This window comes from Tupaia chinensis, unplaced genomic scaffold (genome assembly GCF_000334495.1).
Source record: "Tupaia chinensis unplaced genomic scaffold, TupChi_1.0 Scaffold000410_1, whole genome shotgun sequence".
NCBI lineage: Eukaryota > Metazoa > Chordata > Mammalia > Scandentia > Tupaiidae > Tupaia > Tupaia belangeri.
The window spans coordinates 2,962,425-2,989,798 of record NW_006159915.1 but is presented as its reverse complement, the minus strand read 5'-3'; the positions used below and the strand labels follow the sequence as shown (position 1 = coordinate 2,989,798).

The following is a 27,374-nucleotide window of genomic DNA, read 5'->3' as shown; positions in this document are numbered from 1 at the left end:
ATTTAAGTGCCCAGTTTTACCTTTACATGCTCATCAAATACCATACTTTTATATAATCTATTCCCTTCTAAACTGCTTAGCATCTTATGAACACACTCTATAGTTTCTGTCTACATGTTTTTTTTTTTTTGGAGAGCTTTTTGCTATAGGACGCGTGCGCTCGCCAGACAGAGAGAGACAGAGAGACAGAAAGCGAGAAATCACCCCCCAGGGGGGATGGCCACGCCGCAATCTCTTCTCCTCCATTCTCCTCTCGGGATCTTGGGCACGCACGCACACGTGCCCGGTGTGAGTTTTAAGCCACCGGGTCCGGGACGTGAACCGTGGTCGACTACGTGGGAGTCCAGCGACATAGCCATTACACTAACTGCTGGGGTCCCATGTCTCCATGTTTTCACTCAGCTCATGCCCACTGCCTCATTATAGAGAGTATTTTGTTATATCCTTGATTATTGGAATTCTACTTGATCAATGCTCAGGTTATCTCTAAACTCTCTAAAGGCCTGTTTTGAAACCCCCGCCAGAAGTGACCCCAATCTCTTCTGAGCTCAGAGAGTAGTTTGTTTATACTCTTTGTGTATTTTAATTATTTGCATGTGATGATCTGTGTTTATATCAACCATTAGGCTTTATATTCCTAAGAGGAGGATTCATTTTATTTGTGTTGGTTATCTTCCCTAGATAATGGCCTAGTGGTTTGCAGAGAACAAGTACCCACTAGCTGTGTACTGAGTGATTAAATGTGTGGATGTTGGGATGGAGAAATGAAGACAGAGAATGCAAAGTTTAAGAATTAGAATACTTTGGGGAACCAGCAGTTAGCGTAATGGCTATGTCGCTGGGCTGCCATGTAGTCGACCGCGGTTTGAGTCTCAGACCCAGTGGCTTAAACTCACGCCGGGCACGTGTGAGCGTGTACCCAAGATCCCGAGAGGAGAATGGAGGAAAAGGGATTGCAGCGTGGCCACTCCCCCTGGGGGGTGATTTCTCACTTTCTGTCTCTCTGTCTCTCTCTGTCAGTCTGGCTAGTGCACGCCCCCTATGGCAAAAAACAAACAAACAAAAAACCTCTCCAAAAAAAAAAAAAAAGTAAAAAACCAAATTAGAATATTTTAGATGTATTAAACCATAAAGTTTGAAGTAAACTAAAACAAATGACCAAGAGCCATATGTCATTTAATCCCAGTTAGAATGACTAGGATAAAAAAGATAATGGTAAATGTTGACGAGGCTTTGGTGAAAAGGGAACTCTTTACACTGTTGGTGTGAATGTAAATTAATCCAACCTCTCTGGAAAATAATACGAAGATTTCTTAAAAATCTACAAATAGAATTTCCATATGATCCAGCAATCCCACTTCTTGATATCTACCCAAAGTGTAAAAAAACACTTAATCAGAAAGATAAATGCACATCCATATTTATTGTAGCATTATTGATAATAATTGCTAAAAGATAGAACCAACCTAAGTGTCCGAAAACTGATGACTGGGTTGAGAATGGAATATTACACTGCCACAGGAAACGAGATCTGATCATTTGACTCAAAATGGATGAATATAGAAGATTTAATGTTGAGCAAAGTGAGCTAGACTTTAAAATATACACATTGTATATCCCCACTCAAGTTGTTCTGAGTGTCTGTACTTTACGGCAGAGGTTGAGAGATCTAAAGATGTGACGGTGACTTGGTGTGGATGCTAGTGAAAGGAAGGGAGGAAAGTGGTTGGTAGAGAGTGGGTGACAGATGGTGGGTGTGACATTAAAAAAGAAAGAAGATTATAAATGATATACTCTTATTTACAAGAGAAAAACAAATCAAAAACTTTTCTTATATTATCTAAAATAGTTCACAATAGTGTGTATTTGCTAAGTTATCTGTTATCAAAAGAGGCCTTTATCTAAAAAAATGGTCTCACTAGTATGTAAAATGTTTACAATCTTTTGCAAAATTGTAGTTTTCATTAATTTGTAAGCCATCATTATCAATATCACTTTTGTTTTTGGTACATGTGAAATTGCAACTGAAATGTATTTTGTCAATGTTTTTTGAATGAACTAAACACACACACATAATCCTCAGAAAACCAGATACGACTTCAATTTGCTAAGTAATTTTTTGGAGAGGATTAAGATGAATAATATCTTGATGGGGACCAGTGGAGGACATAATGGTTACATCACGGTACTTCCACACTTGACCACAGTTTGAGTCCTGGACTAGGCGGCTTCTAACTCACGCCGGGTGCGTGTGCGTGTGTGCCCATAATCCTGAGAGGAGAATAGAGGAGAAGGGACTGCTGCATGGCTATCTCACCTGGGGGGTGATTTCTTGCTTTCTGTCTTTGTCTCTCTGGCAAGTGTAAGTGCTCTATAGAAAAAAATCTCTCATAAAAAAGTAATATCTTGATGTATTACATGTGAAGTCTTTCTTGCTATGCCTGTTTTAAATATTTTTGGCTTACTGAGTTTTACTGAGAGAGCTGTAGAGGTCTTTTGCATACTTTTGCTCAGCTACTTTTACATCATAACTGTGGCCTTTTATTTGGAGGAGATGCTGGGCTTTATTATATGCTCTGAAAAATTAATTTGATCCAAAGGAAGTACAACGAATTACTACAAAGTTCACTTCATTTTTCTTCCCCAAATACCCAGGTCAGAGTATAACTTGTTCCCAAGGGTCAGTCTGAGTACACAATCCTGAGGTCCCTGACCGTGGTGGTTGCTTCAGCTACCCTTCTGAAACGAGGAGCCAGGGCACCTCTGTCTCCATCTTTGAAACCCTGGAGCTCTGATGGTCATGACTTCTCCATTTCTTTTCACAAAGGGAGTGTAGCATAGGGAATTCAAGTCCAAATTCTGAGTTTCTGTACAACTTTTATTTTTTTTTTTTGAGAGGTTTTTTGCTATAGGGCGTGTGTGCTCGTCAAAAAGACAGAGAGACAGAAAGCGAGAAATCACCCCCAAGGGGGGATGGCCATGCCACAATCCCTTCTCCTCCATTCTCCTCTCGGGATCTTGGGCACGCACACACATGCGCCTGGTGTGAGTTTAAGCCACCGGGTCTGAGACTCAAAACACGGTCGACTATGTGGGAATCCAGCAACATAGCCATTATGCTAACTGCTGGTCTCAGTTTCTGTACAACTTTAACAAAATTACTGAACTCTTTATCTATTAAATGGGGTACTGACAACAATTCTTCCTGTATTATGGGGAAAATCTGAGTGGGTTCTTGGTTCTGAGAAGTCCTGGGTAATGGACGGTTCCTTTCTTCCCTTTTCCTAACAAACTCGACAAAAGAGGCAGGTCAGTCTCTACCTAGAGGGACTAACCTAAGGCATATTGTAACATGTAGTTTTTCTAAGAACTCTGTAATTTTTAAATTATATTATTTCAGCACCAACTTTCCTTTTGTTTCTATGTGTTTTGGGGCAACAATGATAAGATGGTAAACTAAATTAAGTTTCAAAACACTGAGAAGGAGCTGGCAGGTGGTGTGGTGGTTAAGGGTGCTGGACTCCCACATGCTGACCGTGTTTTGAGTTCTGGACCTGGCAGCTTGTTTTCTCACTTTCCTCTCTCTTTTGTCTTTCTTTGGTCAAATTAATAATAATAATAATAATAATAATAATAATAATAATAATAATAAAAAAGTCGAATAAAAAAAAAAACACATGAGATGCTGGGACCAGCAGATGGTTGGTGTAATGGTTATGTTGCTGTACTCATATAGTCGACCATGGTTTAAATCCCCGATCAGGTGACTTAAAACTCACAGAAGGCGCATGTGCATGTGTGTCCAAAATCCCTAGAGGAGAGTGAAGGAGAAGGGACTGTGGCATGGCTATTCCCCTTGGGGGTGATGTGTTGCTTTCTGTCTTTCTGATAAGGGCATGCGCCTGATAGCAAAAAACAAAACCTCTCAAGAAAACCACTCTGTCCTCAAATGTTAGCTTAATTAATCTTTGTAAAATGTTAATTAATCTTTGCAGTATGTAGTTTTGAGTAAGGTAATGAAATAGTGCAATGGGAAGAGTGAAAGATAAACAATTTAATGATGAAAGTCCAGTGGTATGAATGTAAAATGGTACAAATGTAGAATGAACAGCATTTTACCACCCGTAAATTGAAACAAACAGGATTATTTGGTTAGCAATCTTAACACAAAGTAACAATGGTCAGAGTACCTTAGCTAAACAAGGGAATTGCTAATAAAAGACATTCACCGGCTCACAATATTTATTTTTTAAAAAGGTTAATCCTCCCAATGACTTAGTTCTACAGAACCAGCATAAGGGAAATTGTATTAATGGCTTTTTTTTCTAGCTGTAGACACCATTTAGTACAGAGCGAGAATAACGAGGGAAGATTTAGTAGTACATATAAAAGTTGAAGAGTTTGGTGACTATTAGCCTCCACCAAAAAATACAGGTCTGGATTAATTGTTTCATATACTGGTTGTTAAATATTAAAATGAGTCAGGAATTCAGCTTAAAACTTAAAGTGTAAAATTTACTTCTTGTCTAGTCAGTGGCATAGTGTTTAAGGTTGCTAGATCCCACATGACCCACTGTGTGGTTTGAGTCCCAGACCTGGTGGCTTATGCTAGGTGCGTGTGTGTGAGTACCCCAAAATCCTAAGAGGAAAAGGAAGAAGGGGTTGCTTTCTCACTCCCCCTCACCCCCCACATTGTCCCTGTTTGGCAAACACACATAGCCTATAGCAAGTTTGAAAAAGAAATGTCCTTCTTATTAAAAGTAGATGTCTCTGTTGTTATTTTATTTGGGTGAGTGTGTGTGTAGATACAAACACAAAGTCATAAGCACTTCAATCTACGATTGCCCCTCTTGGTGCACTGATTTTGAATTTATATCGATGCTTGCTATACTAAAGCTTTCTTTCCAGTTAGCCAAGATTATCAACATCTCTGAGATTTTCTGTCACTTCTCACAGCTAATACAGAGAACAAGGTGACAAAAATGGCAGGAAAGGATCTTATACTCTAGAAAGGAGGGGAGACACTAAATATAAGTAAATAAGCCCTAAGAGTAATTTTGGACCGTGGTAAGTGCCCCGAAGACAATATGATTTGGGATAGGAGTGTTGGGACGATTGTTTATTTTTATTGTTATTATATTAAATTGAAAAGTAATAATTATGGATATTTTGGGGTAATGTGTGATATTTTGATACATATATACAGTATATAGTGATCTAATTGGGGTAATTATCTTATCTATTACCCCAAGTATTTATTGTTTCTTTGGGTTAGAAGCATTAAAAATCCTTTAGTCTAGCTTTTTTGAAATGTGTACTACATTTTTGTTATAGTTCCCCCCAGTGTTATTGTACTCTAGAATTTATATCTCCTAGGTAGCTACAGCCCTGTGTCTGTTAACCAAACGCTCCCATCCCCCTCCCCGTGTACTTCCCAGCCTCTCATATCCACTATTTGTCTACTTCCATGAGTCAACTGTCTTAGTTTCCACATGTGAGTGAGAAGATGTGGTATTTGTCTTTCTGTGCCTGGCTTAGTTCATGTAACATAATGTCCTCCAGACTCATCCATGTTGCCTTGAATGACAGGATTCATCCTTTTTTTTTTTTATTTTTTAAATAATTTCTGTCTGAATACTAGGACCAGCAGCTGGTGTAATGGCTATGTTGCTGGACTCCTGTGTAGTCGACTGCGGTTCAAGTCCCGGACCTGGTAGCTTAAACTCACGCTGGGCGCATGTACGTGCGTGCCTAAGATCCCAAGAGGAGAATGGAGGAGAAGGGATTGCGGTGTGGCCATCCCCTCTGCGGGGTGGTTTCTCGCTTTCTGTCTCTCTGTCTGTCTCTGTCTGTTTGGCAAGTGCACGCGCCCTATAGCAAAAACCTCCTCCCCCGCAAAAAAAGTGCTTGTGTAATAATTCTTGGGGACTATTTTAAACAAGGTGGCCAGAGAAAGTCTCTACAAAGGTGACTTTTTTTCTTTAAAGAATTATTTACTTTTCATCATCATCATCATCATCACTTCAATTTGATCAGAGAGAAACAGAGACAGAGAGGGAGAGGGAAAGTGAGAAAGCAAGCCAACAAGGTCTCGACTTGAACGACAGTTGGCCATGTGGGAGTCCGGTACACTTAAGCACCACGCCACCTGCTGGCCTCAAAGGTGACTTTCTATGTGTGTGTGTGTTTAGGTTTTGGCCAGAGAGTGTGTACTTGCCGGAGGAAGACAGAGAGAGGGAAAGTGAAAAATTACTCCCTGGGGGGGAGGAGGCGGGGGGTGGGGGGTGGGGGACAGCCATGCCGCAATCTCTCCTCTCCTCCATTCTCTTAGGATTTGGGAGCATACAAGCACCTGGCATGATTTTCAAGCTGCTGGGCCAGGACTAAAACCATGGTTGCCCATATGGAAATCCAGTGCCTTAACCACCACGCCACCTGCTGGTCTGCAAAGGTGACATGTGAAGGGGCTTGGATCTTAAGGAGCTGGCTATGTGAAAGCCAGAGCAAAGGAAGGCCAGGCTGAAGAATAAGAAATGTAAATATCCTGAGGTAGGAAACAAGTTGGTGTGTTCACGAGACAGACAGGAGACTAGCATGACTGCAGCAGTGAGCACACAGGGCTGGAGCTAGAGGGGCCTCGGGGCCAGGTCACAAGGGCCAAGTCGGCCATCAGGGGCATCTGGACTGTGTCTGAAGTACAAATGAAGGCCAGGAGGCAGTTTTAGGCAGGGGAAGGATACAGTCTAGCTTTATGCTTTCAAAGGAGCCCTGTCTGCTGTGAGGAGGAACTAGGCAGGGACAAGACTGGAGGGCACACCGAGACGCTCCTTCCGGAGAAGGGTGATGGTGATGCAGGCAAGGGAGATTGTATATGGAGCGTACTGTATATGGAATAAAAATATGAATATTAACCTAGTGACTATGCCTACATTTGGTGTTGGGAAAAAAGTCACACAAACATTGCAAACTTTGCTTTTCATATCTTACTTTATGTTAGATACTGGCATTACGTAAGTTATGTGATCCAAGAAGTACATAAAAACAACCAGTTAGGCCCAATAGTCTTTCGGGCTTACTTACCAGCTTTGTAATTCAAGACTTCAGATGTTTTCTTACCTCAGGGAGACTTTCAATAAAAGAATGGATATTTGCCGCCTTTGCTACTTCTTTTATCTCGTCTAATGACACCTCACGGCTGTTATCACCATAGGCGATGTTCTCAGCAATGCTACAGTTGAAGAGCACAGGCTCTTGAGAGACGATTGCTATTTGGGAACGAAGCCATTGTACATTCAAGTCTTTTGCATCTATACCGTCAAATAGCTGCCAAAACAGAATGGAGAATGGTATGTTACGATCTGATGGCCGTATCGTGTTACACTTCATCATATTCAAACACACAAATCATAACAAGAAGGTTAGGAATTTAAGCTATTTCTAAGTATAATGTTACCCAAGGAAGGCTCATAAATCTTATGTAGTATAGAAGCAACAGCCTGTAACTCATTAAAATGCCTTCTCCCGAACTTAACATTTCTAGGAATGGACACATATTCCTGAGACCTGTCTGGAGCCTGAAGTAAACCCTCCGGGTCTTTCCTGAAGTCAGAGGAAAATGACCAACTGCTCCCTCAGCAGTAACAGGACCCCACCTCTGTTAAAGCCCAGTGAGTATACAGACTGATGTAGTAGTTCACATGTACAGGTACGCTATTTTGCACATAGCTGTTTGCTCATATGGATTCAGCTGATATATACATACACACACACATACACATATAATATACCAATACTTATCATATATTGGGTTGTTGGAAAGTCATGACATATTTTTCTATGCAAAAATGTCTCATAACTTTTCTGAGGACACAGTATATATACATATATACACATACACACATACATGTATATACACACATATATACACATACATACACATATATATGTATATATAAAATGATATATTGTATATACATTTTCAAAATTCATGATGGAGAGCACATAAATTTGCACTAGGATGGGAAAGTGAGAGAAAGAAAAGCACTGTCTACAGGGGCTCAGCATGCTGTGATCCACTTCCTGTAGGACTCCAGCTCATTAGGGTCTTGGGTACTTGCAGTTGTTCTTGACGTGTTTTCAGGCTAACCAGAGGAGGATCTGAGCCCATGGTCAGTCATGTGGCTTCCCACACTACAGTTCAGTTTGCTACCACCGCACCACCAGGCTGCGTCTCAACTGATCTTTGATGAGCATGCCTACTACGTGATGGGACTCTTGAGGTATTGGGGAAATAGTGGTAAATAAGACAGAGTTCTTGCCCTCCTGTAGCTTATAATCTTGCAGAGAGAGACAGGCAGTTACACACTAACTAACGACTCAATAAACTCAGATAAGGAAAGTGCCGTGAAGTCAGGTTAATAGGATGGAAAGCGCCTCAGGCAATGAGGAGGGCGTAGGCAAGGGTGTGCGTTTATTTTTCTCAGAGCTGTCTAAGAAGGCCTTAAGGAAGGAAGATTTGAACCAGGACATAAATGATGAGAAGGAGCTGGTAAGGAAGCTGGAGTAAGAACTTTCCAGGCAGAGGACAAGCAAAAAGGCTCACAGGTGTGTTTAAAGAACAAAAGAAGGCCAGAAAACTGACACACAGGGAGGCTGAGTTGCCCGAAAGGAGGAAGAAATGTAGGAGAAGGGGTTCCGACATGACCATGGACCATGAGGTGCTTTCTCCTCTCCCTCCTTCTCTGTCCAGCGCATGCATCTCTAGCAAAACAAACAAAAAAGAATAGTCCCACTAACCCCAGACTAGGCGCATATAAATTCAGTCTTACCACTTGTCCTTGCACTGGGTCATAAAATCTCTGCAGAAGGTGAACAGAGGTGCTTTTCCCACAGCCACTGCTTCCAACGAGAGCTACTGTCTTCCCTTTCTCAATACTGAGGGACAAGCCCTGAAGTATGAACACATCAGGGCGACATGGATAGAAGAAAGAGACGTCGCGGAACTCTAAACTCCCTTCACATGTGTCCTGTGGAAGGAAGTCGGCAGTGCTTGGCAGGGTGACTTGAAAGATTCAAACACATTGCAGCATGTTCGCTAAGCCCTTTCGGAAACCAGTTGTGTTTGTACAATCATTTTAATTTTAAAGGTTATGTCCATCTCTGTAGAGCACCTGACTGTAGGCTGTCTTCTATCACTGTTGTTTAGGTTTTTGTATCTGTGTTTCTTGTTACATTCCCTGCTGGACTTCACCAAGTCCCTAAAATTTACTAGCCTCTTCCAGCTTCGCTGCACAGACACAAATTTGCTCTGCAGGCTGCATCTTTGACCACTTGTTCTGAATAACTTCATCTTTTAAAAATTATTATTTGGGTCCCTTTGCTCGGCTGATGCCAAGGTGCTCGGTCTTTCCAAGGAAGATAAGGCCGCGTTGGGGTAAGGCCCTCACTTCATCCAGTGACTAGTGCCGTGTTGGCAGAGCTGGCTCTATGCCTGTCCTCACCATGGTCTCCGTTTCTGGGCTCACCTGCAGTCATTTGCTCCTCATGCTGCACTATGATGAGGTGACCTCATGGAGAATAAGATTAATGCTCTCATTAAAGCAGCTGGTGTAAATGTAGAACCTTTTTGGCCAGGCTTGTTTGCGAAGGCCCTGGCCAGTGTCAACACTGGAAGCCTCATCTGCACTGTAGGGGCTGGTGGGCAGCACCTGCAGGAGGCCCAGTCCCCCCTGCTGCTGCTGCTGCCCCAGCTAAAAAGAAGAAAGCAGAAGCAAAAAAAGAAAAATCTGAAGGAGCTGATGAAGACATGCACTTTGGTCTTTTTGACTAATTCTCTTTTGTAACATGTTCAATAAAGAGCTGAACTTGGGGGCCGGCAAGTAACATGGTGGTTAAGGTGCTGGAATCCCACATGGCCAGCTGTGGTTTGAGTCTCGGACCTGGCGGCTTGCTCTCTCTTTCTGGTGAGGGCATGTGCTCTGTAGCAAATTAAAAAAAAAAAATTGGTAATAAATAAAATGAAATAATTCTCTTTTACAAAAAAGGAGTTGTAGAAAAAGAAATATCTGGAAGGAAGAATATATGCCAAGTTGTAAATATAGCCAATATTAAGTTTACTTTCAGTTCATCTAATGTTTCCCATTTTGCTCCCTTAAACATATATGTATATTATTCGTGCAAAAAAGTTGTTTTTATTAAGCCCAGAATAACATAGAAAAACAAAAAGTATAATTATTTCTGTGCATACTCTGGTTCTTCAAAAAAGGTATGGACTTGGGGCAAGCAGGTGGCATAGTGGTTAAGGCACTGGAATCCCACATGGCTGAACTGCAGTTCGAGTTCTGTATTCAGCAGTTTGAAATTCATTCTGGCTCGTGTGCATGCATGCCCAAAATCCTGAGAAGAGAATGGAGGAGAAGGGACTGCAGTGTGGCCATGTCCCCAGGGGGTAATTTCTTGCTTTCTCTCTCTCTCTGATGAGTGCACACACCCCATAGTAAAAAGAAAAAGAAAAATCTCTCTCTCAAAAAAAGTTTATGGGGCCAGCAGGCGGTGTGGTGGTTAAAGGCGCTGGACTCTCATATGGTTGACTGTGGTTTAAGTCCTCAACCTGGTGGCTTGCTTTCTCACTCCCCCACCTCCCATCAAACTGGAAAATAATAATAAATAAAGTTAAATAAATTAATTTTTAAAAAGTTTAGACCTTAAACATTTTAAAATTTATTTATTTATTTATTGTTTTTGGAGGATATTTTGCTAGAGGGCACATGTGCTCACCAAAGAGACAGAGAGAGACAGAAAGTGAGAAATCACCTTCCCCAAGGGATGGCCATGCCACAATCACTTCTATTCTTCTCCCAGAATCTTGGGCATGCATGCACATGTGCCTGGTGTGAGTTTGAAACCACTGGGCCTGGGACTTGAACAACGGTCAGCCATGTGGGAGTTTGGCTATGTAACTGCTACACCATCTCCTGGCCCCTTAAAATTTATTCTTGTGGGGAGAGGGCAGTGGGTAGCATGGTGGTTAATGGTGCTAGACTCCCACATGGCCAACCACAGTTTGAGTCCTGGACCTGGAGGCTTGCTTTCTCAGTTTCTCTCTTCTCTCTCTCTCTTTTTCTCTTCCTACCTCCCTCTCTTAAATAAAGTTAAATAAAATAATTCTTAAAAAAAATTATTCTTGTTGGGCTGGCAGGTTGCATGGTGGTCAAGGTGCTAGAATTCCACATGGCTAACTGTGAGTCCCGGACCTGGAGGCTTGCTTTCTTACTTTCCCTCCCACTCTGTATCTCTCTGGTCAAATTAAAAAAATAATAATGACGATGATGAATAAGGTGAAATAAAATAATTCTTTTTTAAAAATTAAAAAATTTATTCTAGTAATTTCTAATTGTATTTATTATAGAATATTTCAAACACATATAAAAGTAGAGAGAAAAATGTAATGGATGCATTTCCAGATGCCTATCACCCAGATTCAATACTTATCAGTATTTGCCAATTTTATGTGACCCAATTTTAATTTTTAAAGGCAGAGAGAGTGATATTTAGAAGTGTCTGCTTTGTTTGCACTGGCAGGTGGCATAGTAATTAAGGCACTGGACTCCAAATGGCCAACTGCAGTTTGAATCCTAGACCTGGCAGCTTGCTTTCTAACTTTCCCTTTTTCTCTCTTTCTGTCTCTCTCTGGTCAAATTAAAAGTAATAATAAGGGGACTAGCAAATGTCATAGCAGTTATGTCACTGGGCTCCCACATGGCCGAACATGGTTCGAGTCCTGGATTTCTCACTTTCCAGCTCTGTCTCTCTTTATTTCTCTCTGGTGAACACACATGCCCTATAGCAAAAAAGTCTTCAAAATAAAAATGAAAAAGAAATTAAATAACTAAATAATCCTTTAAAAATGTTAAAAAATATCTAGGAAGGTATTAAAATCAAATATGTATTTAAAGTATAAGACAATTACTGAGAGGCATATTTTCAAATTATACAATCTATTATCTCACTTTCTTTTTAAAAAAGTTCATCTATTTCTTGAGAGAAGATATGGGGGGAAGGAGAAAGAGAGAGTGAGGGAGACCTTGACGAGATCTTCTCACCTTTCTAGCCTCCCAACAGGCCAGGGTCACAGGTGCATTTGGGCATGTCCAGCATGTGCAGTTGACTTGGGACCTGAACCCAAGCTTTCCACGTGGCTCTAGCACCCTACTGCCTGCGCCACTTTGGCTGGGCTCTATTATTTCCTTTTACTATGTTCAGTCTTCAGAGTTTATGACTAAATTTGCATATGTGACAAGATTTAGTGAGCATAGTTCCTCTTTTCCTAAATATATTGTTTTATACATATATTTCCCATGAAAAACAGTGTCTGAAGCAGCAGGACATTATTCACTTTGTATGTATTATTGAAGGAAAAAATACATAAACCCTAATATAAATCTCATTTAAGACCTTGTCTTCATTTAAGACAAAAGTTTTAACTTTGACTGTCTAAAGAAAAATCATAGGAATCAATCCTTTGTTTAAAGAAATCTCATGGTGGGCCAGTAGGTGGCATGATGGCGCTGGACTCCCACATGGTCAACTGCAGTTTGAGTCTTGGACCTGGCAGTTTGCCTCCTCACGTTTTCTCTCTTTCTCTCTGGTTAGTGCATGTGCTCTATAGTGAAACTGAAAAATAAATAAGTACAATAAAATAAATAATTCTTTAATAAAAAACTCACAGCATCAGGCAAATAAACTGAAGTCATCTCTCGAAAGTGAGGGAACATCACCCAGGGGAGATGGCCATCCCACAGTCCTCCTCCATTTCTTCCATTTTTTGGGCATTTGGCTCATGTGCTCAGTGTGCTTCTCAAACTGCCAGATCTGGAACCCAAACTATGTAGCTGGTCATGTGAGAACCAGCCACCTCAACTGCGGTGCCACTGGCTGACCCTTGACTCTTTGCTATTATAGTGCTATGTTTTTGCAAAGTTACCAATAATGCCTTAATGTAATAAGCAAAGATTTAAAATCATAGCTGGGCTTACTGGTTTTTTCCCTTCTTGACTGTGGCTGTCTATCGTTGGTTTCTTTTCCAACAAAGCAAACAGATGCGCAGCCCCAGATTTGGCTTTGGAATATTCAGGTGCCAAAACAAGTGCTTCTCCAACGGCCATGGCTCCATAAGCAATTGCAGTAAAAACTCTGTCAAAATAAGAACATTTGAATCTCAGTTCAATTTTAAAATAGTGGATCTCTAAAAGTAAAGGTAAAAGTGGGCCAGGAATATAACCTCTGGCACAGAGAGAAACACTCATGCCGAAGGCCCAACAACGGTTAACTCTATTTTTAATTTTTTTCCCCTACTTAATCACTTTACATCTTTACAGTGTACAAAATGGTTTCCCCAGCATGAATACAGTGCTTATTAGTCAAGTCACATTTACCATAGACATTACCATCAACAGTTTACTTTTCATTTCTGTTTCCGTTAAATGCCTTTTTCCCTGTCCCCTCTTTTCCACTTCTACTACCCACCTCCTCCTATACTGTCTCTAGTATTTCAGGTGCCCTCCCTGCTGTTATACCTTCCAATCTTCCAGTTCCTGCCACAGAGTGCAGATATTTGGTGTATATTAAGAGGGGACAAGCAGTACCTGTCTTTCATAGGCAGGTCCTGACATTTGATACAAAGTGGACAAATATGGAAGATTGAACTGGTATCTTTTTGTAAAATTTTCTACTACATGTTAACCATCGCTTATTCTGTTCACCAAAATAACCTTCGGAGTGTGAGTAATCTTAAAAATTTTCTCTTCCAATTAGAGACATAGATCAAAGGCCCCACCTAGTGAATATAAAACTTCTCAGCCACCTTAATGTAAGGTTTGGTGATTTGACAGAGAATTCAATTGACAATAGAATGATGAGATCTGAATTTACACAGTAGATATGATATGACTGTTTTTCTTTCCTTTCTTTTTGTTGCATAGAATGTAGTTAGAACAGATAACTGAAGCTAGGTGATTGGTTATCTGCCTGATGTATTGCACAATTTAGAAAGCAAAGCATGGGGATTGTATTTTCTTAAAGCCCCAAAACTCAATCTAACTAAAATACACCTTAGCTAAGACTGGAAGAAGAGCTTTGATCTTTTAGGTTTGCAATAGATTATGATCTCAGTTTCAAAATATGTTAATTATAAAATGGTAAGTAAGCAAATAATGTTTGGAGGCATACAGACTATTCACAGAATTGTAGCCTATCACATGACCATGATTGAAATATTTTCCTTTCATTTTCTATTTCATTTTAGATATGAAAATACCTTACTGGAATGAAAACAATGCATCTCAGTAACAGAGCTAAATATAATTCAGTTAAAACTAGACAAGTTCCACTGGCAATATTTAAACATTAGGCAATAAAAGGACATCACAGAACCCAGGTGCTTGTTTGCCTGGCTGGATCACAGCAAGATAAATGTGTCTGGGCTCCTTGTAAATTTTTCCCTCTCTGGGACCTACCAAAGGGTGGATGTCAACGTCATCTCATTGATCTAGACCTCAGATCTTGAACCTTTTCAGCTTTACGAATATCAAACACAATATAAAATATAGAACGACCAGTTTACTGGGATGTATGATGTTAAAAGTACTGTAGTCACTAGTTCTGTAATATCAAGGCATTTTCAGTACTAATAATTGCAGAAGTTGTTTAAAGCTCAAAGTGCCATTCACGATACTTGATAAACAGCTATAAACATCAGAAATGGTTAATGAGTTTAGGTAACATAGAGGCTTTCTAATTTAATTTAATTTTTTTTATTTGCTAGAGGGTCTGTGAGCTTGCCAGAGAGAAAAAGAGAGAATGAGCAAGAAAGCACCTCCCATAAGGAATGGTCATGCCGCAATTCCTTCTCCATCTTCCCCTCCTTTTGGGATTTTGGGCATACATGCATGTGGATCCAGCATGTATTTTTAAGTTGCTGGGTTCAGGACTCCATCTGCGTGGCTGGCTGTGTGGGATCCAGCTGCCCCAACCACCAGGCCGCAAGCTAACCCTTAAAATTTGTTTTTAATGCCAAAAAAATCAAACTGGTTAAAACTTAAGCCTAAGTCTGATAGAAGACCCAGCACATGAGGTGGGAAGATAACTGCATTTTGAGTCAGGAGATCTGATCTGGATTCCAGCCTCAAAGAAGCAGAGGCTTCTCAGAACTCAAAATTGGAAAAACAGCTCTTGGGATTTGAGGTATGCCAAAATATTTACAGGTCCTAAAATTATTCCATTAAAGTAATTTTAAAGCATTAAATATAAATCTCCAGGGGTGATTTTCCATGTTAGGACCCTCCTAAAATGGAAATATTACCAAGAAGGGGAGAAGAGCCTTTGATTTAGAACTTGGGGGCCGGCAGTGGTTAAAGATACTGGATTCCCACATGGCTGACTGTGGTTTGAGTCCTGGAGCTGGCAGCTTGCTTCTCACTTTCTCTTTCTCTTTCTCTCTCTCTCTCTCTACATATATATATATATATATATATATATATATATATATACATACACATACATATATATGCATATATATATATCCCTCTCTGATCAAAGTTAAATAAAATCATTTTTTAAAACAAAAAAAGAACTTGTCTATGGGAGGTAAATGACCTAAAGCATGGAGAATGGAGCAAGAAGCAAGGTTTTAGTAGAGAAGGAAGAGCACTAAATGAGCCTTTCGAGCACATCTGAGCAATGGGCAAATCCTCTTGTCTATCATTACTGTTGAGATAAAACTGGAATTTTAAGAAGATCCTGTAGCTAGGAACAATGCATGAAAAAGCATAGAACTGAATAATCTGAATTTTAACACAATTGATCCAAACAAGAGTACTTTGCAAGTTATTAGTTCAGATCTACTTATCTCCTCTGAATTCTGCTCCCATATCTAGTTTGTAGACCTTTGATGACTTGTCCTAAGAGGAAGTATAGTGGCTCTGAAGCCCTGTGACCTTGGGAATATTACTTTACTTCTCTGTGTTTCTATTTCTTTATTAGCAAATGGGAAAAAACAAACATATCTATATCTTGTAGGGTTGTGAGAATTATCGACATAAATAATGTACAGGGCTTAGTACAGTGCCTGCAACATAGTAAGTGCTCAGTGAATGTGAATTATTTTTCTTCTCACTTAAGTGAAAGTAATAGCACATTTTCTGTTAGAAAATAAGCTCTCACACTTCTCTAGAAATAAATTAGCACAGCAGGTCAAATTACAACTCTCAAAGTCCCCACTCAGTAAGTTTCTCCCTTGACTGGAAAGCAGGATATCCTTCCTCTCAGAGGAAGTAATTAAAATCATTCCCATGCTCATAATTCCCCCCATCATCCATGTACAACCCAGAGGTCCTCTTCCTCTCACCCAAAGTAACTTCCTCCAAAGATGGGAGAGATAAAAATAGACAACTTACATTTATTTGGTACTTTGGCTCTTACAGAATGTTTTCATACACATTGTACCATTTGACCACCTAGGAGAAAAGTAGAGTAGGAATCTCTGCACCTCTCCCTTTTCTAGATTTTTCTTTTTTTTTTTGCCATAGGGTGCATACACTCACTGGAGAGAGACAGAAAGAGAGGGAAAGTGAGAAATCATCCCCAGGGAGGATCGCCACACTGCAATCCCTTCTCTTCCATTCTCCTCTCAGGATTTTGGGCATGCATGCACACATGCCCAGCATACTTCTCAGGCCGCTAGGTCTGGGACTTGAGCCACAGAGTTGGCCATGTGGGATCTAGCTCTTTAACTACCAAACCACCTGCTGGCCCATCCCTGCCTTTTTTTTCCCCCTTAAGTTTTTGCAAAAGGGTATGTGTGCTTGCTAGAGAGAGAGAAAGAGAGAGAGAAAGTGAAAAATTATCCCCTAGGGAGTATGGCCATGCTACAATCTCTTCTCCTCCATTTTCCTTGGTAGATCTTGGGCACATATGCACATGTGCCTGGTGTGATTTTTCAAGCTTCCAGGTCCAGGACTTGAACTGCTCAGTCAGTCGTGTGGGATCTACTAGCTTAATCTCCATACCACCTGCTGGCAACCCTGCCCTTTTTAAGAAGTTAATTTTATCCATGATAGTGTTTGTTCAGGAGAAAATGAGAATATGAGAGAGAGAGAGAGAAGCACCCTTTTTGGGGGGTGGTGGTCTCATGTCATGATCCCCTTTCTTTCTCTGGCGCTCTAGTTTGCCAGGATCTTGGGTGCACACACACACACACACACACACACACACACACACACCTGGTGTGTTTTCAAGCTCACTCAGGGACTTGAACCTGTAGTCAGCCATGTGGCTTCCAGTAAGGTAGTTTAGTTTGCTACTAGGCTGGGCCAGAGAAGGAACTATTTATCACCTAAGAAATGAGAAGGCTTCAGCAAATTATGCAAACTTTCCAAGGTTGCACAGCTACACAGCTGTAAGGTTGGAATATGAGCCTCCTTCTTTTCTGTGGTTTCTGTAGACTGTACTCTGCAGTAGAAAGCTGGCAGGAATAGTTTCTCCCAATGTTTCGGGGTTTGTTACCACTTGTTCCCCATTTTAGAATCTTTGGGGCCTTAGATAACAACTCACCCTCAACTTCTCTCTTTCAGATCCCTTTAGTGGTTAATCTAGTATCCTTATCTTGTCTTCCTTCCCTGGGGAGGAGGCAGGCAGAAACTGGGTGGCTGCCAAGGCAGTGAATGGGAAAAGAAGACATTCCTGTTTTCTTTGTTTTGGCTAAGATTGCTTTCCTAATTGTCACCATGGCACTTAATTGTCAGATGGCTGCTCAGTTGCCTACAGCAAAGATGATGTTAGAGGCCTAGTTTGTTTCTTTCCATCTTCATTATTTCAATGTATCAATCAACTGTTCATTGGAAACCTATCTATGTTGCTATTTTGATCATTTAATATTGAAAATCGAATGTGATTTCCTATCAAGAACTCATTGGGGTTTTATTTGTTTATTTATTTTTTATATTTTTGCCATAGAGCATGTGGACTTGCCAGAGACAGAGAAAGAGGGAAATTAAGAACTCACTCCCCTCCTCAAGGGGGTGGCCATGCCACAATCCCTTCTCCTCCATTCTCTTCTAGGACTTTGGGCACACATGTTCATGTGCCTGGCATGTTTTTCAAGCTGTTAGGTCCAGAACTCTAACCACAAAGTTGGCCATGTGGGATCCAGTGCCTTAACTTCCATGCCACCTACTACTGGCTCTATATATATTTTTTTTACTGAGAAATGGAGAAAAAAGATATTTAAAAAATTATTTATTTTATTTGTTGTTTTAATATTTATATTTGGCCAGAGAGAGATGGAGAGAGAAAGGGAAAATAAGCTAGCAAACAGCTGGGGCCAGCAGGTAGCATGGTGGTTGGGGCACTGGACTCCCACATGGCTGACCACGATTCAGGCCCCAGACTTGGCAGCCTACTTTCTCACTTTTCCTCTCTCTCTCTCTGGTCAAATTTTTAAAAAGAAAAATAAATAAAGTTACATAAAATAATTCTCTAAAAATAAAAGAAAGGGTCTCATCTTGATACCCCAGCAGTAGTCTCCTGACCATGTAGGATCATAAGTGCAAGCTACTATACCTGACCTATTTAGGTTGAACTGGAAACTGAACCCAGGCCTCCCAGTGGATGTACCCTCTGGTGAAATTTTAAAAATTAAAAAAAAAAAAGGCATAATTTTGAGGTTGTATAATTCTTTAAGAAAGTTCTTTGTTTAGTTTTAACCTAAAGAAATCTCAGTATGTACATGTAGATTCCTAATTATATACATGATATTTTTATATAAATGGTTGTTCTTGACTTAGGGTGAGTTTTCTTGTCAAAGCAATTGGATATATGGATGTGGAAGGAAAGAGAGCAAGAAGAATCCATGAAAGTACTATGAAGGAGTACTATGAAGTTGATTCTAGAGGCACATTTCCAGGAATGACTGGGTTTCCTAATTGTGGACCATGTTAAATTTCCCCCTTTATTTGTTTACTTATTTATTTTTAAGTTTTGTCAGCAAGGGTGTACTCTTGACAAAGAGAGAGAAAGAGAGAGATGGAGAGAGAGAGAGAGAAAGAGGGAAAAAACAACCCCCAATGAGGCATGGTCACATTGCAATCTCTTCTCCTCAGTTTCTCTATCCTGTCACAATTTTGGGCATGCACACACAGACACAAGCCCAGTGCTTTTCTCAAGCCACCAGATCAGGGACTCCAATTATGGGGTGGGCTGTATGGAATCCAGCTTCCTTAACCACCAAGCCATGGAGTCAGCCCACACCCTTTTGTTTTCTACTCAGTCATTCATTCATTAAGTAATGTGTGCCTGCTATGTAGCAGCCTTTTGTGTTTGGCCTTGGGAAACATCAGTGAACAAGATAAAGCCTGCCATCAGTCTCAATAAACACAGAGACAAAAGAAACAATTTCATATAGTGGTAAGTTTCATAAACAAAATAAAAGATGGTAATGGGAAAGAGAGTGAAGAGGAGAGGAGAGGAGGGAGATTACTTTGGGCCTTGAGCGAGTGCCCCTCTTAGGAGCAGATTTAGGAATGGAAGTCTGGTGGTAAAAAGGAGGCAGTCAGGCAAAGACCTGGGAAATGATCATTCCAGGCAGAGTGAAGAACAAGTGCAAAGGCACTGAGGTGGGGATTACTAGGGACAGAAACAGCAAGTGTGGTTGACATGAAGTTCACAAAGGAGAGTGGGGAATGAAGCTGGAAAGGAAGGCAGAGGCCCCACCCTGAAGGGATTTCAGGTCATGGTAAGGAATTTGCCCAGAATTTCTTTTCCTTTTCCTTTTCCTTTCCTTTCCTTTCCTTCTTTCTTTCTTTTTTTTTTTTTTGAGAGTTTTTTTGCTATAGGGCATGTGCACTTTCCAAAAAGACAGAGAGAGACAGAGACAGAAAATGAGAGATGACCCCCTGGGAGGATGGCCATGTTGCAATCCCTTCTCCACTTGGGATCTTGGGCATGCAGGCACACATGCCCGGCGTGAGTTCAAGCCACCGGGTCTGGGACTCAAAACACAGTGTACTACATGGGAGTTCAGTGACATAGCCATCATGCCAACTGCTGGTCCCTGTCCTGAATTTCAATGGGAAGTTATTACAATATTTCAACAAGCTGATGCAACTAAGTATATGCTTTATTTTTAAATAAATAAAAAAAAATTGCTGGAGAGTGCATATATTCACTGGAGAGAGGTGGGGGGAGGGAGGAGGTAAATGAGAAAACATCCTACATGTGGAGTGGTTACGACACAATCTCTCCTCTTCCAGTTCTCTCTACTTTCAGGATTTTGGACACACACACATGCAGCTAGCATGTACCTCAAGCTAATAGTCCAGAACTTGAACCACCCAGTTGGCCATGTGGGGATCCAGCCCCTTTAACCACCTTGCTGTGGGTTGGCACAAGCATGTGCTTTAGAAGATCATCCTGGTTGCTGTGTAGATTTTAGGGCAGCAAGGGCGGGCACAGGGACATCAGTGAGGTTGTTGCAGAGGTCCATTCAGGAGAGGCAGAAAACTGGGTGAGGGTAACATGGGTGGAGAGGGTGGGAAGTATTTTGGAATTAGAGCAGTCAGGACCAAGTGGTGGGTGAGGGCAAGAGAAGCAACAGATGACGACTGGATTTCTGGGCTGAGTCACTGATGGCTGGTGGTGGGTGCTATTGACTAAGATGGGGAGGAGAACTTTTGGGGAGAAAAATCTTGAGTTCTGTTTTGGTCACATTAAGATATCATGAGATATCCAAGTGGAGATATCCAGTAGGTAGTTGAATAATAGCCCAGTGTTCAAGGTTGGAAATACACAGATCAGGACACAGGTGGTATTTAAAGCCATCAGATAGAATGAAATCACCAACGAGAGCATGCAGGTGAAATCACTGAAGAGGGTGTGCATATGAAAGATTGGAGAGCTCTAAAGCTCTCTAATAGACAAAGGAGCCAGTAAAGGAAATAGAGGAAAAGGACCAATGACCAAGGAGAAAAGCCTAGAGAGGCCTAGAGAAGAAAAGGCTTTAGGAAATAGGTGTCACCTGCTACAGAGAGGCCAAATTAGAGGAGCTTAGAGACCAGAGAATTGGGTGACTGAGTCTGGGTGGGTGAGATGAAAGTCAGTGGTGACTTTGATGAGTCTTTCTAGTGGCCTGATGAACATTAAGGCTTGACCAAGGTGGGTTTCAGAGAGACTGGAGATGAAAAAGTGTAGAGAACAAGAACAGCTAACCTTCTGGAATTTGTTCTGCTGATAATGTGAGCAGACATACTACAAGAAGATAGAAGGGACTTACGGTCATGGAAGAGTTTCTTTCTTTTTCTTAATGTAGGTGATTATAAAGCAAAGAAAGTAGTGACAGAGAAATTGATAAGAGAAGAGAGAAAAGTTCTTCCATGAGAGTTTATAGTCACTAGGCATCACATCCCACATTAGTTTGGAGTGTTTAAATATATATTTTTTTAATTTTAAGAATTATTTAATTTTATTTATTCATTCATTTATTTTAATTTGACCAGAGAGAGAGAGAGAGAGAGAGAGAGAGAGAGAAAGCCAGCCTCTGGGTCTGGGACTCGAATTGTGGTTGGCCATTTGGGAGTGCCCACTGCCTTAACTACTGCACCACCTGCTGGTCCCAAGCATGGAAGTGTTAATTGGTTTGTTTTCTAATAATAGCCAAGATCAGTTATTCTGAAGAAATGGGGACTTTGGGATGTCAGAGGCCTGCAGAAAGTTTAGAGCAACATGAGTTTAGAGAAACGCAACATGCTTTGAATTTCAGGCAATTATCTTGCAAGCAAACTTCTGGAATATAACCAATTTCTAAGCTTAGGAGTGCCTAGATTACATTAGAAGCAAGGGAAACTGGCCAATTTAACAGGGCCAGTGAGCTGAATAAATTAATTTATATGATTCCAGATTTCTTTTCTTGGTAATCGGAATAAAGCCCAAGGCTAAATGTTGTAACTGTGGCTTGTAGGTTCACACAGACAATACTGCACACTGTGAAGAGAATAAGAGAAGGGAGGGAGGAACGGAGCCTGTGGCTTCTGCTGAAATTGTAAATACAGATGTCCCACTTTACAAGGATATCTGCTTTGAGGTAACTGCTAAGTGGACTTAAAGTCATGTAAGATTCAGGAATACTGGGTTGGTGAACTGTGGGAATGCTTTCTTATGAGTGCCTAGTAAGAAAATTCCCTGGGATCTTAGTTAATAATAAATAAATACATGCAGGGTTTGCCCACAGTACAACGATTAAGATAGCCAGATCCCACATGGTCAAGCATGGTTCAAAATCCCAGCCCAAGTAATTTAAAAAAAACATGCTGGAGGGTGGGGACCAGCAATGATGTAATGGTTATATCGCTGGACTCTCATGTAGTAGACAACGGTTCTAGTCCCAGGCCCGGTGTCTTCAAATTCACTTTGGGCACGTGTGCGTGTGTGCTCGAGATCACAGGAGGAAAATGAAGGAGAAGGGACTGTGGCATGACCATCCCCCCCGGGGGGGGGGTGATTTCTTGTTTTCTGTCTCTCCAGTGAACGCATGTGCCCTATGGCAGAAATCTCTCTTAAGAAAAAGGAAAAAAAAAATGCTGGATAGATGCATCTATCAAATCCTGACAGGATGGAGAAATGAAGAATAAAGGATTGTGGTGTGACCATGACCCACTGGAGGGTGCTTTGTCTCTCTAGTAAGTACACACATTCTCTCTCTTGAAAAAAATAATTTTTTTTTCAATTGAATAGATTCTAAAAATTATTCCAAGTTATTTGAAATTATTGGGCTTTCAATGACTTTTGGCCATTTCTTCAACTGGACATGTCCTTGAAGTACAAATATGTGCCACCAGTGAGGGAAGTCAAAGGAATGTCCCAAGCCTCGGTACCACTTCGCAAAACACACAGAATTCCAGCGCGTTTTGCTAAGTGGAGCCTCTTAGGAGCAGGCATGATCTCTCAAATCAATGTATAGATGAGGCTGATACTTTTTTGGTTGTGCATGTTTTAGTAGACTTGTTTAAAAAAAAAAAAAACTGGGACCAGCAGATGGCATAATGGTGTCGTTGGACTCCCACATAGTCGAGCATGGTTCAAGTCCCAGACCCGGAGGCTTCATACTCATACCGGATGTGTGTGAGTGTGCCAAAAATCCTGAGAGGAGAATGGAGGAGAAAGGGACCGTGGTGTTGACATCACCCTTGGGGGGGTGGTTGTGATTTCTCATTTTCTGTTTCTTTGTCTCTCTCTGTCCCTCCAGTGAGCACATGCACACTATAGCAAAAATCTCCCTCTTAAAAAACCCCACAAAACTTTATTTTTCTGAATCAAATATTATATGGATTTCCCTAGCTCTAAATGTTTTAAAAACATTTATGATGGGGATTAGCAACACTGCTGACATTTTAGACTTAGGCAGCTCAGAATTAACACTCAAAATTAATTTTTCAAACTCTAGCAGTTGAACTAGGTGTTCTTATAAGTAAAGAAATTTCTAATTATGTGAACAGAATTTCAAAATAGAACTAATGCTTTGGGAACAAGCAGCATTGTTCACTTGATCAATTCCAAATGTGATTTGTTTGAAGGGAACATTCATTTACATTTTTTTTTTCTGGAGTACTTGCTGAGCAGAAAACTCAACCTCCGGGATTTGCATTCATACGTAAAAAAAAGCCATTTCTACACCATGACTTCCATAAAGTCTCATGAACTCTCTGAGGAATGATGACAAGAAGGCATACTTCTCCCTATATTCTCATACTCCAATAAACTGAAGCAGGGAGCAATTTATTTGGGAGTTTAACTCAGGGTTACTTGTATTATATCAGTATTTTATCAGCTATACTGTACTTCTTATAGATATTACATAACAAAAGAATTAGCCTGATTTAATCATTTCACAATGTAAATACATATCAAATATCATATTGTACTCCATAAATATATATTTACAATTATTGTTTGTCAATTAAAAATAAAATACAAGGGCCCACAGGTGGTGTGGTGGATAAAGGCACTGGAGTCACACATGGCCAACTGCGGTTCAAGTCCTGGACCTGGCAGCTTGCTTTCTTGCTTTCCCTTTCTCTCTCTCTTAAAAAAGATAATAATAACAAATGGAATTAAATAAATAAACAATTCTTTAAAAAAAGTACAAACAAAATAAATAGATATTTTTAAATTTTGCAAGCATGCCTTTCTCACCCATGTGATTTAAATGATACTGTGCTATATACTAGACATCTTTTTCGTTGGTAAGTATGTGACCACTCAACAGGGTGATATTTATGTAACTTACACAAACATGCCCTCTGGGGTCATTCGTCCAGCTTGAATTAAATAGATTCCAAATCGAAATCCTGCTGCGTAGGCAAAATATACAAAGGCATGGCTGAATGCATAACAGCTTCCAATGATCTGTGCTTTCTTCAAGGCATTTCTGAAATGCACAAAATTTACCAAACAGTGGGGCATAAATTACAGCAAGGTCAATTTAATAAATGTAACGAATATAGAGAACTTTGAAATGTTATGATTTAGTAGCCATCCATTCTTCTAAGGATTAAAGAGAAAACTTTTTTTTTTTTTTTTTTTTTACTATTGAGGATTATAGAGAAAATATATTGAAAATTATTATAAGAAAGTAGATATTTCTCTATAACTATTTACTCTACAGTTCAGTGTAAGAAAATTTCCTATATATTTTCCAATGAATGGACAAAGACTATGAATGGATAGCTAATATAAGAGTTCAAGTGGTTGGCTTAGAAGTATTTAGAATTAGTCTCTAATTATCATAATCTTTTGTAAATAGACTAAATAGTGGAAATTATTTGGGTTGTATCAACAGCAAGTATGAGTGCAAAAGAAAACAAAGCTACTTCTCTGATAAAGTTATATAAAAAGTGTTACTAAATCAATGTGATAGAAGGACTGGTCTAGGGACCAGCAGGTGACACAGTGGTTAAGGCACTGGATTCCCACATGGCTAACAGCAATTTTAGTCCTGGACCTGGCAGCTTGCCTTCTCACTTTTTTTCTCTGCATCTGTCTTTCTCTCTATCTGATGAGTGCATGTAATCTATAGCAAATTTAAAAAATAATAATAAATAAAATTAAGTAAATAATTCTTTTAAAAAATAAGTACCAGTCTAAAATGAAAAAGAATGAAACATTTATTGTGAATATTTTCACTTAAAAATGTAAACTATTATTTAATTTACAAATTTAATGTAAAGAGCTGAGAAATCTTGTTTTCTTTCTTAAATGCTATTTAGTAATTTTCTTTCAGAAAATAAGAGAAGTGTGCAGAGTTAGCAATGGATAGTCAATGGTAACGATAGGGGACCTGAAATATTTATTCTAATTCTAATAGCCCTGGATTCTTCTTCTAGGTTCCTCTTGGTGAAGCTGGTGAAGTCATATAAGAAATTATGATTTCATAATTATAAAATCAATATAAGAAAGATTCCAGAACAAATGAATTGTCAAGCAAATCGCTGGAGTCTTTTAGGAGGACTGTCTTTGTAGGACAAAATACATTTCATGGAGTCAGTATGAATCCATAGTCACCTGTGTTGAGTCTGAAGCGTCTCTTCATACATTTGCTCAAAGGCTTTTTCTCTTGTTAATGACACTATAGTACGGATATTCTCCACAGCTTCAGTTGTTATCTTATAAAATAGGACAATGAAATATAAACAAAAAATTAGAAGTAGTTCAACTTTTATGGTTGTATATTTTAGACACTTACGTTGGGGACACATTATGAACAAGTCAATACTTTTCCTGACAAGTATTCTTAGCTTATTTTTCCCCTAGCAACAAGATAAGAAAATGGCACTTCAGAATAATAGGCTTAAGGAAAGTTTGTTTTGAAAATATTTAGTCCAGAAATGGAGGATTGTCTGTTGATGATAATATGTATGATAAAAATCTTTAACTGGAAAAAAAAAGAAATAAAATATTTAGTCCACTAATCTAAGTTGAGCCCTCTTCAAGTCTTTATTGAATTTCATACTTGAATGGTTTCTACAGGCCAGGGAATCAAATATTAATGAGCATTAAGTACATATACAAAGCAGCTTCCTATCAATTATGAAACAATTCAAATAAAAGCAGAGAGAATCAAATAAATAATTATTTCATTCTAGCACAAAAATGCAAATAGCAAATAACCCAGACTCAGGAACATTCCAGTGAAATAATACGTGGTGAATCTATAACACACTTTATAAGATAAAGCTATTTCTCATTTTGATGTGTGTGAACTTAAAAATATATTTCACTTGGGACCAGCAGTTAGTGTAATGGCTATGTCGCTGGACTCCCACGTAGTCAACCGTGGTTCGGGTCCCGGACCCGGTGGCTTAAACTCACGCCGGGCGCGTGTGCGTGCGTGCCCAAGATCCTGAGAGGAGAATGGAGGAGAAGGGGTTGCGGCGTGGCCATCCCCCCTGGGGGGTGATTTCCTGCTTTCTGTCTCTCTGTCTCTCTCTGTCTGTCTGGCGAGCGCACGCGCCCTATAGCAAAAACCTCTCAAAAAAAAAAAATTCACTCAAGTATGATTAATGCTTTTCCATATTTACATAGCTTTCAAAAAGAATGCATAATTATATGAGGTCTAAAATAGAGGAGAGTTTTGGCTTAGAATAACTTTTTGGACAGGAGAACACATGTTGGCTTGAAAGAGAAACTTCCTGTTTCACCTTTTGTTTCCTGACTGGTAGAGTGGATTATGGAACAGACCAGGCCTTGATGCAAAGCCAAGTGTTACTTGGGGTCCCACTTTGGTTGTAGGACAGAATGGTATTTCTGGACTGTGATCAGGACACCTGGATTCTGCTCTTGATTTCGATGTTGAATTGCATTATTCTAGGTTGTAATTTCAAAATACACTCAAAGGAACCTCTATTTACATATTCTGTGGTATGTAAGAAAATGGATTAAAATGCTGAAGCATTTAAGAGGAAAAAGAAGACTCAACAAAAATACCTTTTAGTCATTTTTCACAATGGAGAAAAGGCTAATATCATAGAACCTTAGAAAACAGTCTTTCTTTTCTTCCTTTTTCAAAAATCATTTGTTAGCAAGTGTGAAGATCACAAGAGAGAAGGTAGTAGGAAAGAACTGTCAAGAAGGTATAGCCATGAGGCGCTCGCCCGCCCGCCCAGTGCTGCACACTCACAGTGAGTGGGTGAGCTCGGAGGTGTCGAAGGTCACCGCTGGGAGGCGGGGCGGGGGCAGCATGGTAGCCTCCTTAGGGCTCCGAGGAGCCTCCTCTGGCCTCAGGTACTAGAGCCGCCGGCAGTGGCCGGCAGCCGCCAGCCCTGCAGTAGTGT

The 27,374-nt window shown here is 40.1% G+C and overlaps 1 protein-coding gene and 2 pseudogenes across 1 annotated transcript in view; 2 read left to right on the top strand and 1 right to left on the bottom strand.

The window, feature by feature from the left end:
* Window positions 1–27,374, bottom strand: part of ABCB5 (ATP binding cassette subfamily B member 5) — a 170,276-nt gene that overhangs the window by 8,126 nt on the left and 134,776 nt on the right. Inside the window, 5 exon segments of the mRNA XM_027774185.1 lie at window positions 7,117–7,323; window positions 8,829–9,026; window positions 13,035–13,191; window positions 24,332–24,472; window positions 25,606–25,706. Of these exon segments, the coding sequence (XP_027629986.1) occupies window positions 7,117–7,323; window positions 8,829–9,026; window positions 13,035–13,191; window positions 24,332–24,472; window positions 25,606–25,706 (804 nt within the window).
* LOC102496292 (60S acidic ribosomal protein P1 pseudogene) lies at window positions 9,502–9,829 on the top strand (annotated as a pseudogene).
* The window catches only part of LOC102496732 (3-hydroxyisobutyrate dehydrogenase, mitochondrial pseudogene), a 1,048-nt pseudogene continuing 900 nt past the window's right edge, over window positions 27,227–27,374 (top strand).